A 17524-nucleotide genomic window follows, 5' to 3' on the forward strand; every position below is an offset into this window, starting at 1 on the left:
GAGCAGCACACAAAGTGGCAGATTTTCCGAAAAACAGGAATATGTGGGAACCAAATGGATAGGTAATGTCAGAAACATGAGAGATGCTAGAAAATACATATGCTTATTGTTAAATGAGCCCAATGTGTTTTGGCTCAGGAGCTTATCTGTATAAAGTAGAACACTTCCTAAACCACAAATAAAAAGCCTTGTAAGAGCATTTAAAATACAGTTATGCATAATTGTAGAAACCTCGTTTTCAAGCCAAATTAAGAGGTCAAAAACCATCAGTTTCAAAGACCTTGAAGGGCAAAAGCTCTTAAGAAGCCCTCCTCAAACCGCAGAACTAAATACTTGCAAGCAAACCCAGGTTTTTGAGAAATGAAAGAAAGCAGAAATCACCCACAAATTACCAACCACTTGATTCACTCCAAGGATGTTTTTGAGCAGTTAGGAAAGGATGTTTGTATGGGCTACAAGATATGGCTGTTTCTAGTTAAAACAGGTTTTCTTTCTGTTAATTTGACTTGAAAATGAGGTTTCAATGACATATTGTATTTTAAAACCCTTTTAAAGGCTTTTTATGTGTGGTTTAGCAACAGATAAGCCCTTGAAGAAAGCACTGGAGCTGAAGCATGTCAGGCTAATTTAACAACAAACACACATTCTTTACAGCATCTTTAAGATTCATTTCTCTTTTCTATTTACACTATTGGATGCATTCTGTTTTTTCTGTATGAAGAAGAAGAAGAAAAAGAACAAGAACACTGGGTGGTTCCCAGCATAAAAATACAAAATGAAAACAAAAAATACATAATAGAACAAAAACAAACCAATAACCCACCACAAAGACACTTAAAGGCCCATAGAAGGTTAATCAGCCAAAGGCTTGGTTACAGAGAAAGGTTTTCGCCAGGCACCTAAAGATATGTAATGAAGGTGCCAGGCGAGCCTCCCTGGGGTGCACATTCCACAAATGGGAAACCACCACAGAAAAGGCCCATACTCCAGTTGTCATCCTTCAAACCTCTCATGGAGAAGGCACACAAAGACAAAACATCACTTAGACATGCAAGAAACAAAGGTAATGATTTAAAAATTTAGAAACCCACTAAATGGGGCAACTTAACCATCCTGTCTGAATTTTCTGTGATCTTATGACATCATCTCTCTATGCATCCCTATACCTTTGCCTCAATATATGCTTCCACCTACTATTCCCATACATCCTAAAAAAGCACCCAAGACTTATGAAATCCTCATCACCTCCTTATCACGGTGAAATCTAAACAAACTACTCTCAATTCCAATTATTATTGCATCTGGCTGCTGTACCTGATGAACGCAAATATTGCATTTGTCACAGAACACCATCTCATTGCCATCTTCACCATCTGGAGACTGGCAAACGTCACAGACAACATCCTCATCATACTCAATTCCAAGCCCTTCCTCGGTCTCGATAGCATGATTCATGTTGTCATAGCATCGCTGTTCAAATTCTTCCATGACTCTCTCCATAGTGTATTCATCCAGTTCAGGCATCCCTGGGAAATCAATCCAATGACGTTCGCTTTTAATATAATAGAGACATTGAGGGACACAGCTTCCTTTATCAATCTACAAGTAACCAGATCACTTTATTAACATTGAACAACTGATCAAGTGAGTTATTTACAATTTCACGTACCTTCAAAATAATCTGCTGAAAGGCATCCATTAGATAACAATAACAAAAGCCCAGAAAAAGTGTGCATCAATACAGTACGGTTCTTGTTTATTGCCAGTAATCCAAACACACATACTGGACAAAACAAAACTTTAAACCCAAGCGTAGCATATTGATTTTGCAGTGGATGGTTGAAAATCTCATACAAATGTTTTATTTCAAGGTATTCAGCTTTTTAAAGAGCCAGCTGCTCCTGGGGCTATTTTGCCAACTATTACTACGTTTTTATAAGGTGCTCTGCAGAACTGCACACCTTCATAAGGGGTAAAATATTCATTTTGTAAGGGAACATACTGCTCTTCACTTCAGACCATTTGTCTAATTTTAGCCATTTCACAGTTGACTCTTAAGCCTTCTTAATTGCTGAATAAATTCCAGATGCTTTTTGAAAGACTATTTGGTTTCAACAATGAATTGCTGCTACAGAATAAAATGTAACAATAAAATAAAATAAAATAAAATAAAATAAAATAAAATAAATGCATGATACAATTGTCAGAAGTCCAAGACAATGTTGCCATAAGTTAGCAGGGCCAAGAGGTGAATGTCACTATAGCAGTTCAATTTTTTCCATCAGTTCTAGGGAAACCTGAAGGGTTTGGAAGCTTCTGAAGTCCCCAAACAACTCTAGACTGTTTTAAAAATATCATTCACTTTTCTATTAATACATTTAAAGATAAGAAGGAATTGGCTTTCCTGACACATTTCCTTTTCCCACTTCCTTCACATTAATCTAGGAATTAGAGCTTTGAGATGGCTGTTGCCTTGCCACCCAACAAAAATAGTGTTGACATTTATGCTGTTTTTCTTTCCCCTCAGTTCTCCACCCCTCTCTCCTCCACATGCAGGAATTGCTTCTGAGCATTCCTATCCTTCTCCTTTTCTCTCTGGAAGCTACAAGTGCACCATATGAATTGGCAGATGCACTACAACCACCCCAGACTGCTCCCTGTCACTTGTCTCACAGCTCAGCCAAAAGCTGGCCGTAACTGGATGTTGCACTCACCCATCTCTTTGAATTCTTCATTAGCCAGTTCCAACCATGCTACGTCCATGAAATTAAGGTCATAGCGACAGACGCTCTCTGCCAAGGTCCGAATGTCGACGTAGCCAAGCTCAGGGGGCTCAGAACCCGAAGAAAGGATGTACTTCCGAGGTCTTGTAAATATGACTGCTTTTGTCTCAGATACAACCCTGAAAGTATACCAAACAGGAGGTGTTAATTACACCAGGTTGCAATCCTCCTTAAAGCGGTGAAACCTCCATTCTCCAATGCAATTACTGCCAGAGGCTTCAAATTGCTATGCAGCAAAATAATGGTAATAACAACAACAACAGAAAAAGATCATCTTCCAATATTGTAGCACCAGAGGGATGCACGTCTGCAGAAATAAAAATACATATTTTATTATTTATTGAAAGCATCTATATCCCATTTTTTCCATTTAAAATTACCCTCAAGTTACCTTACAACATACCATATTTATGAGAATCTAATGCGCCATCAAATCTAATGTGCACCTCCATTTTCAAAACCTTGAAACCAAAAGGGTATTTGCTAGCGCCATCAAATCTAATGTGCACCCTAATTTGGGGGATGTAATTTGGCCCCAAAAGTTGTGCATTGCATTAGAATACAGTATTTAAATTGACACCAGTGTCTGAATAATACATACCCGAGAAAAATGACACAAAAATGATACTTTAAAAAAAAAAAACTAATATGGAGGGAGAAACATCACTCAAACAGCACACCAGTTCATGTAAATTACAACTGAATTATTCTATTATTCTAGAAACTACAAAGATAGTACTGTAATCCATGTACTGAGAGACTGCATGGTCAGTAGATGATAGATGTTCTGGGGGTGTAAAAAAAAACAGTCAATGTTTCTCCATCTTCTGCTGTCAACAGTGACGCGGCACAGAGTGACAAATGGTATAAAAATGCAAGTCATAGTGCCACAGACCTCTCACACAAGGATTCCCATGAAATCAATAGATTTCCTCCTTCCCACCATGACCAAATTGCACCAAATGGAGAGGGAAAGTTGGATGAGGAATTGGAAGGTGTGAGTTGACCTCCCATTTCTTCCAGCAGTCTGTTGTACTGCTTATGCACTGTGCCAGGGGAGAGAAGGCGAACAAGATTATATTCAGCCCATAGGAATTCTCCATATGTGGATGCCTATACATGGAACTGTATAGGCATCTACATATTCTGTATGTTGACTTTATGGAATCTGCCACAAGCCCCAAAGTTCAACAAAACGTAAGAACACTAAATAGTGTTCTGGAAATTTAGGAATTGTCTTCTGTAGTTATACTATTGTGACAGGAAGAAGATGTCTGCAAAAATTCCTTCTCTTTTGCCTTATCTAAAAGATGCAAGCATGAAAGTGTAAAAATAGGAAAATGGGGGGATACAACACAGTCAAAACAGCAATTTGGTTTCTTAGATGTACTGCTGCGGTTAAAATCAATGATTTTATGAATGTTTATAAGCCACTCTTTTTCTGTGTGAATCTAAACTGGGGATGGGGAACCTGTGCCCTTCAGATATGGCTGGACTACAACTCCCACCATTCCTGCCCACTGGCAAAGCTGGCTGGGGCTGATGGGAGATAAGAGTCACAGGTTCTCCACCTCTGGCCTAAATTAAAAGCATCAGATTTACACTGCTTGGGAAAAGACTTTGATATGACCAAAACTAGGTTTAGAATACAGGCCATACTGCATTTTTAGCATTCATTATGCAATCACAGATCTACTTCATAACACGAGACTGCATTTCGAAGTTGGAAGTTAACGGAGGCTGCAGTCACATGAAAGAATCATGGGGCAATACTCATGACAGGAACAAGGGCTGGAGGTTACAGACATAAAATTCCATAGTCATCTGGAATTTTTCAAAAAGAAGCTTTCAGAAAGAAACCTAGTGCTTGCTGTGAGTTAAGGCCAGGTTGGAGCAACTTTGCCCCCCTCCCATGTTTTTCAACTACCATCAGCCCCAGCCACCACAGTGAAGGGTCAGGGATGGTGGGAATTTAACAACTCCTGAGCCAATGGGAGGATGCTTCCCTATTCTTTATGTCTAGGTTCAGTGGCAAAACATTTAGCCTTCTGGACTTTGAATACAGAAATCTGAACTGGGGCTTTGTGGGTGGGTCTTCATATACAGAAGGTCCCAGATTCAATTTCCAGCATGTCCAGTTAAAAGAAATCAGATAAAATGTGATGGGAAAGACCTCTGCCTAAGACCTTGGAGAACTGCTGCCAGTCAAGAGTCACAATACTGGGTGAGACAGAAGGGCAAAGAGTCTCATTTAGTATAAGCCAGCTTTGTTCGATCTGCTACTTAAACAAATTGCATAAAGCAAGAAAATCTGTACCAATGTACACACTTTCCAATGTGACTTCATTTTGGCGGGACATTCAAGAATTTAGAATTTTGCATAGCATTTATTGCTACAGTAATTGGTTCAACTGTATATAGGTAGCACTAGGATTTCTAGAAAAACAAATGGGAGACCAGCACAAGAGAAAATGACTAGATCACAGGGAGTTCTGAAAATTGGACTTAGTGCAAGTCAACCATCATGATCACCAGAAGTAAAATCTATCCTTGTAAACGTGTCATTAAAAAAATATCAACATTTAACCGGTGCTTGCTGGCATTCCTTGGCAACAATGAGAGATAAAAACCTGTTGCATTTTAAAGAAAGTCAAAACCACAATGATTCTCAAAAAGGATGTATTAACTTTTTTTTAAAGCAAAAATATATCCATGGAACAGTTTGTTAAGTTCAAACCACATCCTAGCCAGAGTCACTGATGACTGCTCCACTTCCAGATTTTGGGGGGGGGGGGGATAGTGGCAAGTAACTCATTAAAGTGCTGTGATTACTTTCCTAGAATGTCTGAGTAGGCAGCACACAACAAATGTTCCGTTAGGAAGAACTCATTTTCAAATAGGAAACAGGAGTCCTCCTTCTGCCAGCATGTATTGTTATAAGTAAGCACTCAGTCTGGGATGTGATGTCCTTAATTCACAAGTAGAGTCGCTAGTGGGAAAGGCCTGACTTTCATCTGCTACACTTTCCTGGGGCAAAATCAGTTGACTAGGATGGGTAACCTTTTAATCAGCAGAGTGGAACCCAAGTCAACAGGTGATCTGCTTTTTAGTAAGCAACCCAACAGGCTGCTGAAAGGTGATGCTGATAGACAGCTGTTTTGTTTCCTAATGGGTTCACCAAGTTATACCTGGCTACTGGCTCTGGAATGGTCCCCGGACTGACTGGCACCTGAACTCCTTTCTCCCATTCCTGTCTCCAAGGGTCTGCCAGCACATAGTACTCATCCGGGTTCAGCTGGTAGGAATCAGGCAGCTTCATGGCAGTGATCAGGTCTGTTCTAAATACCTGCAAAGAAAGGAAGTGAGAATGGGGGAGGGATGAGACACTGATATTTGATATTTACAGTCTATGATTCACAGCTCCTGGGTAACCATGGAGCATGGTGCACAACAAGGTCACCAACACTGCCAATTAAGAGGCCAGAAAGTTAAACCACATCATCATGCTGAAACAGAGAACTGAAAAATACAGTATGGACATGGGGCCCATAGTTCAAGTTGCCTTTGTCAAATCACATGACACAATCAAGTTGCTGCGCAAATGGATAATCAGTTCTCGTCAATTTCAACAGGAAGTGCAAAAACTCAAAATATCCCTAAATATAACCCCAACACAAGGAGTTGTATCCCAAGATGAGAGAGCCTAATTCTTTCCCTTGTGAAGCTTGCTAGTGTCTGTACATCTAGTAGCTAAAAGGGAGAAGAGGGAGAAATATGTAATTTCAGCATCTTGTTTACTGGGATCCTCATTTCAAGAGATGTCCCATACTTCACATGGTCAGAGCCCAGAGATGATATTTCAATAGCCAAGTGTTACAGCATCTTTACACTCTGCATCTTCAATATCCCAGGCTCAATCCCCAACACATGTAGATAAAAAATATATGCCACAGCTACCAGTCAGGACTAGGGCTGTGCGATAAATCACCATATCATTGAATACCGGTATTGAAATAACACCTGATAAGTGTTTCAACATGGCAATATACCGGGGAACAGATTTGACAGCTTCCCAGGGGGTAGCTCAGCCCCAACCATACTTTACAGATAGTTTGCAAGTACCATGTCTCCTGCTTTGTTTACTCTCTTCCTCCTACCTATAAGAAATGATTATAAGTCCTCACACAAACCAGCAAAGTCTTTCAGCTTCACCCATATCTTTCCACTTAAGAGCTCAACTAATTATGCAGAGCCGGCTAAGAATCCAGGAGGGACCCCCCTCAGCTAGATAATCAAAGATCCAGCAGCAAAGTAAACAAAGAACATAAACAAAGAACTGGAAAGCACTTCCTTCTTCCCTCACACTCACCCCCACCGGTGGAAAAAAAGAAGCGGAAGAGTTTTTATTTTTATTTTCTGGTGGTATTTACGTTGTTGGTTCCCCCTAAATAGCTTTCTTCCATACTAAAAAGGAAGGTGTGTTTTTAAAAAAAATTTAAAGGAGACTATCTTTTTCCTTTGTTGCCCTCCCCTTTGATAAAAAGGGAGACATTGGTGGGATAAGGACTTGGGGGGGTGGAGGGGAGAAGATATAGCTGGCTGCCTTATGCTGAAATGGGAGGTTGGGTACTATGCGAGAATGATAGGGAGGGTATTTTTCAGTAAGCAGTGCAAGAGAAAGTAGAAGTTTAATTGAACGCAGTGGGGCTTATGCATGCAAAGATTCCACTTAGACCTCTGAGTGGGGAAGCAGATGCAACTTGACTAGTAAATCACTTAAACTACTCTTAAATTAGTTGAAACTATATTACAGTATATGGAAGTTTATTTAAAAATTTTATTGCTTCCTTACATCTTAAGGCCCTCCACCACTGTGGGGAGACTCAGCAAAGCCCTCTGCAGCTGCGGGGAAGCGCGGCGCACCCTCCAGTGCTGTGGGGAGGTATGGTGGGACCCTCTGCTACCGCGGGGAGCCCCAGCAAGGCCCTCCGCCACTGCAGGTATACATCATGATATATCATTATTTTGTGGTGTTTAGCTGTTGGTATATTGTGATGTTGAAATCCAGATAATGCCCAGCCCTAGTCAGGACAAAGAATACTGGGCAAAATGGACCATTGAGCAGATCAGTAAAAAGCATCTCCTTAAATCTCTGCAAACCACTGATCCATTATTTTGGGAATTCTGAATTAAATACTGTTAAAAGTTTCTCAAAAGTTATCAACTTTGTTAAGGGTCAGAATGTACATACAATGTGATTGGCAGAAGGCAGTGCAGGCAGCAGCAAAGTAAATATGTCTAGAATTTGTCCATCATACACTTTCCGCAACAGAATCTGATGGAGGGATCACATTGGCTTCTTTTGATCCAATCTCTCTAACTCTGCTTCTCCTATGAGCCAGTTGCAGTAACAAAAATACTTGCATGGGAGCAGCATGCATTTGTATCAAGACTCTTGGTCTTACTACCTACTAAAGATAATTTCTGAAGGTGGTTTTAAGACAACCATTTTGCATGGGAGTTATGATGTTTTAATGCATCCTTTTGTGGTGAGAGCTAATCTTTAATACATCAAGCAGGCACACTCTGATTTTCAGTTCTAACAAAGGTCCCACGCAGAAATGCCCTGAACACTTCACATATGCAGCTGTAAACACATAGGCTCCCTGTTCAGAGCTTCCACCAAAGGCACAGGGGTTTAGAGGAGCAGAGCCAGCAAGACATTCGGGGTGGCCAGCAACAGCAACCCTGCTCTCCTTGCACATGCTCAGTGAGACACATGAGTGGCATTTATGGGTAGAACTCAAGGGGAGGCACCTTCCTACAAAGTACACCCTATCAGATGTTGACTAACATGTAAAAAAAGTCACAGCCTAAGATCACATCACCAGTTGCATTTCAATTCACTCCTATGTGGCACAGCTGGTAACAGCAAGACTTGCACCCATTCTAACAGATATAATAAGGGAGAGTATAAATCTGCACCAGTGATCATGGAAGTAGCATCTCTGCAGAATCTCAGCCACCATGAAAATGAAACTCAGGAGGATACAGGATATGAGCAGGTCACAATGCATGTCAGATGAACAACCATGTACATCCATTTAAGAATCAACACCACAAAAAATGCTGTAGACCAAACTGGCCACCAGAGGACATGCTACATATGCTGGGTCTCACAGTTTAAACCAAAATATCAGCCAGGAAAGTTCATAGCCAATATATATCCAATGCTTACCACCTGAAGCAACATCTGCCATCCAGATTTACAACTGTTTGTAGCTATGGTTCAAACTGTGCTTTGAACGTGAATGATTTCTGAAACTAGTAAAACATCTTGGGAAGTTGTAGGAAGTTATCAGCCACAAGCAAGCAGGGAAAGGGTCCCTAACCCAGCATGTGTCATGAGTTAAAGCCATACATCTTTGCAGAAAGCACTTGCCTGTGTGCAACGCAATCTGATTTGTCGCTGCTCATCAGCAAAATACAAACCACGAAGTGGCAGGCTTTAAAAGAGCAAGGCTTTGCATGCCTAAGCACCTTCCAGATCTCTCAATGCGCTTCTGCTATTACAAAGTAACAAGGATCATTCATGCTTAGCACCTCATCTTCAAATCTCTATATTAACTGCCACATGCCAACAGAAGGGTATTTATCTGGAGTTTTAAAGGTGCTGGGGCAGGAGGGAGGAAGAAGCCAGCCCAGATGGCTTTGCTACAAACAGAGTGCCTGAATCAGTCCATGCAGTACCAGCAAGACCTCTAAAATAGTCTGAAGACTCATCAGTTTATGGCCAGTGCAGTCAGCAAGGCACACAGCCAGCACCACTCCACACGCTTATAAAGCAGAAACAGGTTGACAAGGATGTTCTCTCTCTCTCTCTCTCTCTCTCTCTCTCTCTCTCTCTCTCTCTCTCTCTCTCTCTGTGTGTGTGTGTGTGTGTGACAAAATAATATTGTTTATCTGGCTGAAATCCTCAAACCACTTGTCGTGTATTAATTTCAGTGCTTTACTGGGACTGACCAAGACTACATAATTTGAGGATTGCTGCATTTTCCAAACACTGCTGGCAGTGATGTAAAATATATTTCACGTGAACCACCCAATTCACCAATTGGGTTTACTATACTACATGTCGTTAGCCTTCCCACATTTTGCCCTTTTAGAGTTTTCCACCAGACTAGAGAGTTGCAAATTGTACAGTCTTGCTAAGTATAAAGTTAAACATTGTTCAAATCACCCTGGGTGTAACCAAAAGGGAAAGAGAGGGAGGGAAGGGTGATTAAAAAAAAAAGATTTAGTTTGGAATTTGGACAGATTAAAACAGGGATATAAAAAGATATCACAGAGTCCGATAGAGTCTGACTATCATCCATCAATTCAACTCAAATGATAGTGAACAGGCTACTGAGTCACCCACACATTGACTCTGCCTTCTTGCCTAAATAGAAAACATATTACATTTAGGTTGAAAAAGGTTGAGAAGGCACTCCTGACATACCAACAGCTCCTGTCTGTCCCCTTAGAGAAGCCTCCATCACCCTTAGCTAAGGTGTGACCCACAATTGCATAGAGAGCGGGAGGGAGATTTCAGAATTTTTAACACCCTTTCTTTACCAAATAATAATTTTTCAAGAACTCAAGAGAAACAAAACCAAAAACAGAAGAAAAGAAGAATGTAAAGAAACATGGTGTTTTGGGGGGAAATATTGCAGGAACTCTAAAAATGCTGCAAAATATCAAAAGTAGGGCTGGACGATGTTGGGTTTTTAACATTGCAGTGTTTCGCCAGTAAAACATCATGGTTTGGCGATATACTATGATGTTGGAAAAAACTGCATTGGCTCTAGCCGGAGAGATGCTGGGTGAAACTGCCACAGCTCTCAGCATGGGAGCTAAGGTGCTTTCACCCCAGCGCCTCACGGGCTATGGCCAATACAGCTGGCCCCAGCTGAGCGAGCCCTAAGCTCCTTGGCCAGACTCCACTGGGAGCAGGAAAACTCTTGCCCCCAGTAGAATCAGCCCCGAGTCCCCTGCCACTCGTGCTCCCTAGCTGAGCAGCCCGGATCCCGCTCCTACTCATGTAGAAGCAGGAGCGGGGTCGGGGATCTCTCAGCTGGGGAGGAGGAGCACCTTAATAGAGTCCCCATCCCGCTGCTGACTTGTGCAAGCCAGTGGTGGGTCAGGGGCTCAATAAAACTGCTGGGCTGAGGTGAGGGTAGCAGCACACTCTTCAGCCAAGCAGTTTAAAGAAGTGAAGGAAGGAACAAGCTGTATCAGCACCTCGCCAATTCAGTTTGATTCTCCCTCTGCCGGGGGAGAGTGCGATGGTGGTTTCACCAGTGGTATACTGCTGGTGAAACCGCCACCGCTTGAGTCCCTCTGCCTCCAGCTCCCAGCTAGTTTGTTTGTCTCTCAGAGCATTGAAGGCAGAGGGACTCATGAGTGGTGACCGTTTCACCAGCGATATACCACTGAGTGAAGCTGTCATCATAGCGGTCCTGAGCAATATATTGATATATTGCCCAGGCCTACTCTTGTGCCAGGGACAAGATTTTAGACTAAAAAAACCCGTTATTTTAACTGCCTAGAGAAAAACAGGGCGTGAACGCCTTTGAGCTGAATGTTTGTGATGAGTTGCTCTGGCCACAAAACAAAGGAGGATTTAATGGAACATCAAGGATATAATTTCCAAGAATCACTGCCTCGCAATGCCATTCCTGTTGCTCTGCAGATGCAAACCACATGCCTAAATCCAGCATTGCAGAATTACTGACCTCCAACCCAGTGGCTGGCACACAGTTCTTCAAATATAACTTTAAGAACTGGTGCTGAGTTTGCTTGCTTTCCTCTCCCCACCTCATCTCTTTCCCCTTTCATTTAGTGTCTTTCGAATTGTAAGCCTACAGACACAGACTGCATTCTTCACTGTTATTGATCTTACGTATGCTACTCTGGGAGCCTTTTCAGGTAAAGGTAGGGGTAAAATGTTTTAAATAAATATAGGGAGCTTTGAAAGTGACATATTGCTGTTAGAATATAAAAATATTCATAACAGCATTCAGTACCAATTCTATTAATATAAAAACAGACATGCTACTAGGAGGTAGAGGTGGAGAAAGAAAGCTACTTGGAAATGGGAAACATACAGGAACACACACACACATCCAATATCTAATTATAAGCATGGGAGGTCCATCAGCAACTGCTTTCCTATTCATTTCAGTTGAAGAAGCAAGCCTGTGCAGGCATTCATTTACATCATGGGTTGGGAACCTCTAGCCTACAGGCAGATCTTTAGCCCAAAAGGCCATTTCCCCAAAACCATATCCAGCTGCCAACTACTTCCCCTGCAGGGAATGTGCTGGTGAAGCAGCCCCTATGGAGAGGAGGAATGAACTCTCTGCTCATCAGCTAATGAGCAGACTTCAATTCTGCTTGGTTCTGCTTTCTAGCATGTTCCTTGTAAGGAATGCACTGGTGAAGCAGACCCCTCCCCACACCCTGCAAGTCAACTCTGAGAGGCAAGCAGGAAAGCCTATCTTTCAGCCACCTGACCTCACCATGATGTAAGATGATAAGTGGGTGGTTCCACTCACATGTCAAAGTTGGCCCATGGGCTGAGGGGGAGGGCAATAAAGATCTGGTCCACTGTGTCAAAAAGGTTCCACATCTCCAATATACATGCATGGAATTGCTTCTACCATCAGAACAAAAGAGGCAACCCATACATATTAATTCACTTGGCCAAAGGATTATACTGTCCACAGTCATGAGCATGAACAAGCAAGGGATAAAGAATTTAGAAACCTGCCAGGGCAAGACCCCGAACATGAACATGTAAGATATCTGATTATGATGAACCAGACAGTCTTCTTAAGAATATCCCTTTTCTTCCAGTCTCATATTTGGCTCAAAGGACATCTGCCAATTTGTAAGGCGTGCAACAGATTGCACTTGGTGATCCATCATGAAAAGTTCAAACTGATTTGTATTTCCTCCTTTGATCTGTTCTCAAAGCAATGCAGATGAAGCACTCAAAGAGACAAAGTTTTCTGGTTTGACCGCTTTACTGAACAAGGACTATTATTCATAAGTGCCAAGTAATGGTTAGGAAACTAAGGAAACACTCCTAGGTACACATTTTTCACTGTTCACCACAAATAATAATAAAAAAAACATATTCCCCGATATATTTTTGGAAAAGGAAAAGGAAAGGACTATTTAAAAAAAAACTAGGTTGGGTTGGTGCCAAACTAACCCAATATTCACGGCTAAATAACTAACTTGATGCTGGCAGGGACTGTGGCAGCAGCTGAGCTCCCTGATCTCCTGGCCAGAAGAAAGGTTGCTGGGTGCCAGCTGAGACGGAGCAGAAAAAGGAAAGAAAAAGAAGTATTAGGAAAAGGAGACACATCTGTGTTTCAGCAAGATGCAAGAGCATTTAATCAAGAGAATACCTCTGATGGTTTCCGATCTTCGTGCTTAGAGCATGAACTTCTCCGATGCTGAGACCTAGAATGCTGGGACCAGGTTGACAAGCCTAGAAAAGGAAAAGAAACATGGAACTGAGAACAATGGTTATTTTGGCCCCAAAGGGGTCTCTATCATCATCATCATCAATTTATTTATACCCTGTCTTTTTTCTCTGGCAGGGGTAGCCTTTGCTCACCCCTCTGTTTCACACAAGCTGTCTAAACCAACTTCAGTGGGAACGAGTGTGGTTTGAGTGTATGAGGTTTACTGAGTAGCCTTGGACCAGTCACTCTCTCTCTCAGCCTCACATACATCATCAAAGCGTAGCTGGGGGTTAAATAACGGAAGGAGAAAAACTATGGCTGCTGCCTTGAATTCCTTGGAAGAAAGGAGGGAAATAAATGTCATGAAATAAATAAATAAAAATAAATACAGTGGTACCTCGGGTTACATACACTTCAGGTTACAGACTCCGCTAACCCAGAAATAGTGCTTCAGGTTAAGAACTTTGCTTCAGGATGAGAACAGAAATCGTGCTCCGGCGGCGCGGCGGCAGCAGGAGACCTCATTAGCTAAAGTGATGCTTCAGGTTAAGAACAGTTTCAGGTTAAGAACGGACCTCCGGAATGAATTAAGTACTTAACCCAAGGTACCACTGTAGTTCACTATGGCAAGCAAGAGCTACACTTTCATTCCACTTCTTGGTCTATACGTCATAATGAACATTTGGGAGGAAAACTGCTGGCTCAGTTTAAGGTCCCTGTGATCATTCCATATACACCAATTGTTCCATTTTCATATAGATTAATACAATTAATACAACAGTAGCCACCAACTGTAGCAAGTGACTTGCAGCTTTTCTTCAATTTTTTCTCCCCCCACCCTCATGGAAAATTGAAAAGTTAGATACAGTACTCTACAGATACAGTTGATCTTACAAAAAGGGTAATATTACATTAAAAAACAGTTGCTCAGAAACAGAATCTTGTACCAATCTTTCATATCTTTTCCCTTTGTCAAGATATTATGCCCCAAATTATCTGGACAATTTTATTTTTATTATGTGCATATCCATATATTTTTATTGTTTGTTCTTGGTCTATATTCATCATTGTACCAACTAGAAAAAGTGCTGTCAAAAATGCTACCATCAGAATCCATTATTGTTCTGTCTGTCCATGCATGTATGTACGTATACCATCAAAGTTCCAACTGTGTGCACAGAGAGCCAAACCTTTTGTCCACCAGCCAATAAATAATGTTCTGTAAGTTACCAGATGTTGGGACATGTGGTGGGGCATTACCATCTCCAACATGGAAACTACCCAAGGTTATCTGCTGTCTGTGGCAGGGGCTGCACTAGACAAGCCTTTTGAGTAATACTTATATTTTTTATTTTTAAAAAAACATAAAAAATTAGAGTAAATAAATGGTATGGGGGGAAGCTTGGAGGAGCTGCTCAAAAATAAAATAATAATAAATGAAAGGCCCAAAAAATAAAATAATAATAAATGAAACAGATGTATTGAGGCTATTATTCTTCCTAGCAATGGCTGAATGCAACTAAACTGTATCATTTTTGTAGGATTTGATATTCCACTATCAAAGTAGTAAGAAGATTAGATGATGGTATGCATGTCATTATTTTATTTAAAGCAAGTAATGATAAGACATGCATATTAGGAGGGGAGAATGGCATGTCTCAAATTGAGTAATGACGTAAACACTGCAATGTGCTTTTTAAAAGCAGAAGAACCCAGTTCTTACGATTACCAACCTTTGTCACTTTCTTACTGTGTTAGGAACTGCATTCATTTTAATTTGTTTGCAGTCCTTCCCGACAGTAGATAGAAAAGCAAACAGAAGGAAATAGTTCAGGAAGGGTCGACAATATTTGTTGCTTAATTTAGGCCAGGCAAGGAACCTCTGGCCCCTAGGCCAAACTTAGGCCTGCCAGGGGTCCTAACTTGAACTATGAGGTTGCTTTTCATCAGCCATGCCCACCTGCCCTACAGACCTGCTGCTGCAAAGGAACAATTGGCAAGGCTTGGGCACACTCCTAAATGTTCCTATGTAGGCCCCCTTTTATTTTTATTTGGCTCCGTATGCAAGCCCCCTGGGATCGACTCATCTCAGAGGCTCCCAATCACAGATTCCAAATGGAGTCAATTGCTGCCACAAGCAGGGCTCACATTCTTCATTTGCATCTCCAGATTGAATTCAAGACAGGATGTAAAGGAAGAAAGGGGGGGGGAATCAGAAGTGCTCTCTAAATGGGCACATCCAATTATTTCCTGTGAAATTGTCACCTGGCATCATGGTGTCCTCAGGTGGGTTCATGCCTTCCTTCCTCTCTGTGTTTTCAGGAAAGACTGCTTTATTAAAACTAAAAACAGTGGTACCTCGGGTTACATACGCTTCAGGTTACAGACTCCACTAACCCAGAAATAGTGCTTCAGGTTAAGAACTTTGCTTCAGGTTAAGAACAGAAATTGTGCTCTGGCGGCGCGGCAGCAGCAGGAGGCCCCATTAGCTAAAGTGGTGTTTCAGGTTAAGAACACTTTCAGGTTAAGAACGGACCTCCGGAACGAATTAAGTACTTAACCCGAGGTACCACTGTATTTCAAAAAAGATTCAAACAAGATAGCAGTGCTGATGAAGAGCATGGCATTCAAAAGATAGTTTTGTAAAAGTCCGCTTACGTACGGTATTTGCCAACTCTGCTAAGACAAATCATCTGCATAGCACTAAGATAATGCAAACTAAGTCACAAAGTCCAACAGTCACCACGTTAAAAGGAAACTCATTATCAGGAAGTCAAAATACTGGGAGCTTGTGTAAAATGGTTAAATAGTTGGATAAAATGATATTTCTCAATTCGGCACAATTCGGCACACTCTGCCCATTATATGTTCCAAGTGTTCTGCATATATTGGCGTATACACATTTTTCCCAAGGACAGGTGAAGCGGAAAGAGACAGAGAGACACAGAGATTTTGACATTTAAAAAATGAGCAAGTCTCCATGAGCTGCCAGAGCATATCCGGTGTCCCAGGGAGCACGCCCAGCCACCAATATGCTACGCTGCGTGGCATAAGATTAGCTACAGAGTGCATAATGCAGAACAGTGTTGTAAAACCAGCTGCAGAGCACCCAGCTGTGTCCCAGGAGAGCTCCAGGCTGCTATCATTTCATTGACGCTTCAAAGCCTGAGCCCTCTTGGAGGCTGCACACAGTCTTCCCCACTGTAAATACAATGCTTCTACATTGCAAAATCAGACAGTACAACAGAGTTTCCAACATAGAGAGGCATGCCTAGCTGCTGCTCCTGCTCAGTGCTGGTATTTCCATCTGCCGAGACTCTTTCTGGGCTTTGTTTGAGCAAGAGTGGGCACAGTTGCCAACAGCACAATTTGTTGGGAAACCGTGCAGCTGGAGCAGAAAATGGAAGTGGTTAGAACAGTCTGAGCTGCCAGCCCATCATCATAAAACCTTATTTCAGACTTCCTTCTCAGCCTGCCAAGATCATGGAATCTCAGACAATCCACCCACCAGTCCCACGCAATGAAGTCACAGTCAGAAGGCAAACTCTGTGCAGAAAATTGCCTGCAAAACAAGCAATTCTGAACCACCACCACCCCAAAAAACAGGGATCCAACATGGAATGTATGGCATTAAAGCACCAGAAATTACGGTTAGTATTCTACTTTATTACAGCTATAACTGCAGGTGCATTGTCTTCAGATTATATCCAGCACACTATTGTATCCAAAGCTGGAACAGTGTGGAAGGTGAAGAGTGATGCAGGAGAATTCACAAAAATCACCTCTCCACTTTCCTTCTGGATCAAAGAGCTTTCTGCAAGGGAAAGGACGGCACTGAATACAACCCGTTGGGTCTAACAAGGTATCTTCTGACATTATCACTGCTGGTAGATCTGCTGGTCAATTAGCTTTCTCTAATGCAGTGTATAGCAACAACACTATTCTTTATCTGATCATTCTGGCAAGAAAAGATAACCCCACCTTGCAACTAATCCATAAATGACACTTACCCAGAAAAAGCCCTCTACTAAGTCTGCCTGCTAACATATAACTTTATTAGATGTTTGTGGCTCATTGATCACCTTAAAGGAAATGGAACCCACTCTTTTCCTATTTATAAATACTTCCCTATGTGGTTATCAGGATAAGATTCTGACTTGCTACAAGCAACCAGGAAAATGGGTCAACATTTTCAAGATCCTAGCAACAACAGAAAAGGTA

At 41.7% G+C, this 17524-nt stretch overlaps 1 protein-coding gene across 10 annotated transcripts in view; it reads right to left on the reverse strand.

The window, feature by feature from the left end:
- Positions 1-17524, reverse strand: part of JADE1 (jade family PHD finger 1) — a 155868-nt gene that overhangs the window by 22568 nt on the left and 115776 nt on the right. For 8 of the 10 annotated variants that reach the window (XM_053403418.1, XM_053403421.1, XM_053403416.1 and 5 more), the window contains 5 exons: positions 13244-13326; positions 13071-13145; positions 5972-6129; positions 2715-2902; positions 1315-1526 (listed from right to left, as the gene is read on the reverse strand). In XM_053403418.1, the coding sequence (XP_053259393.1) occupies positions 1315-1526; positions 2715-2902; positions 5972-6129; positions 13071-13145; positions 13244-13326 (716 nt within the window). Of the gene's footprint in view, positions 1-1314; positions 1527-2714; positions 2903-5971; positions 6130-13044; positions 13146-13243; positions 13327-17524 lie in introns of those variants that run through there. The other 2 variants (XM_053403414.1, XM_053403424.1) reach the window with 2 other exon arrangements.

The sequence above is a fragment of the Podarcis raffonei genome, chromosome 9 (genome assembly GCF_027172205.1).
Source record: "Podarcis raffonei isolate rPodRaf1 chromosome 9, rPodRaf1.pri, whole genome shotgun sequence".
NCBI lineage: Eukaryota > Metazoa > Chordata > Lepidosauria > Squamata > Lacertidae > Podarcis > Podarcis raffonei.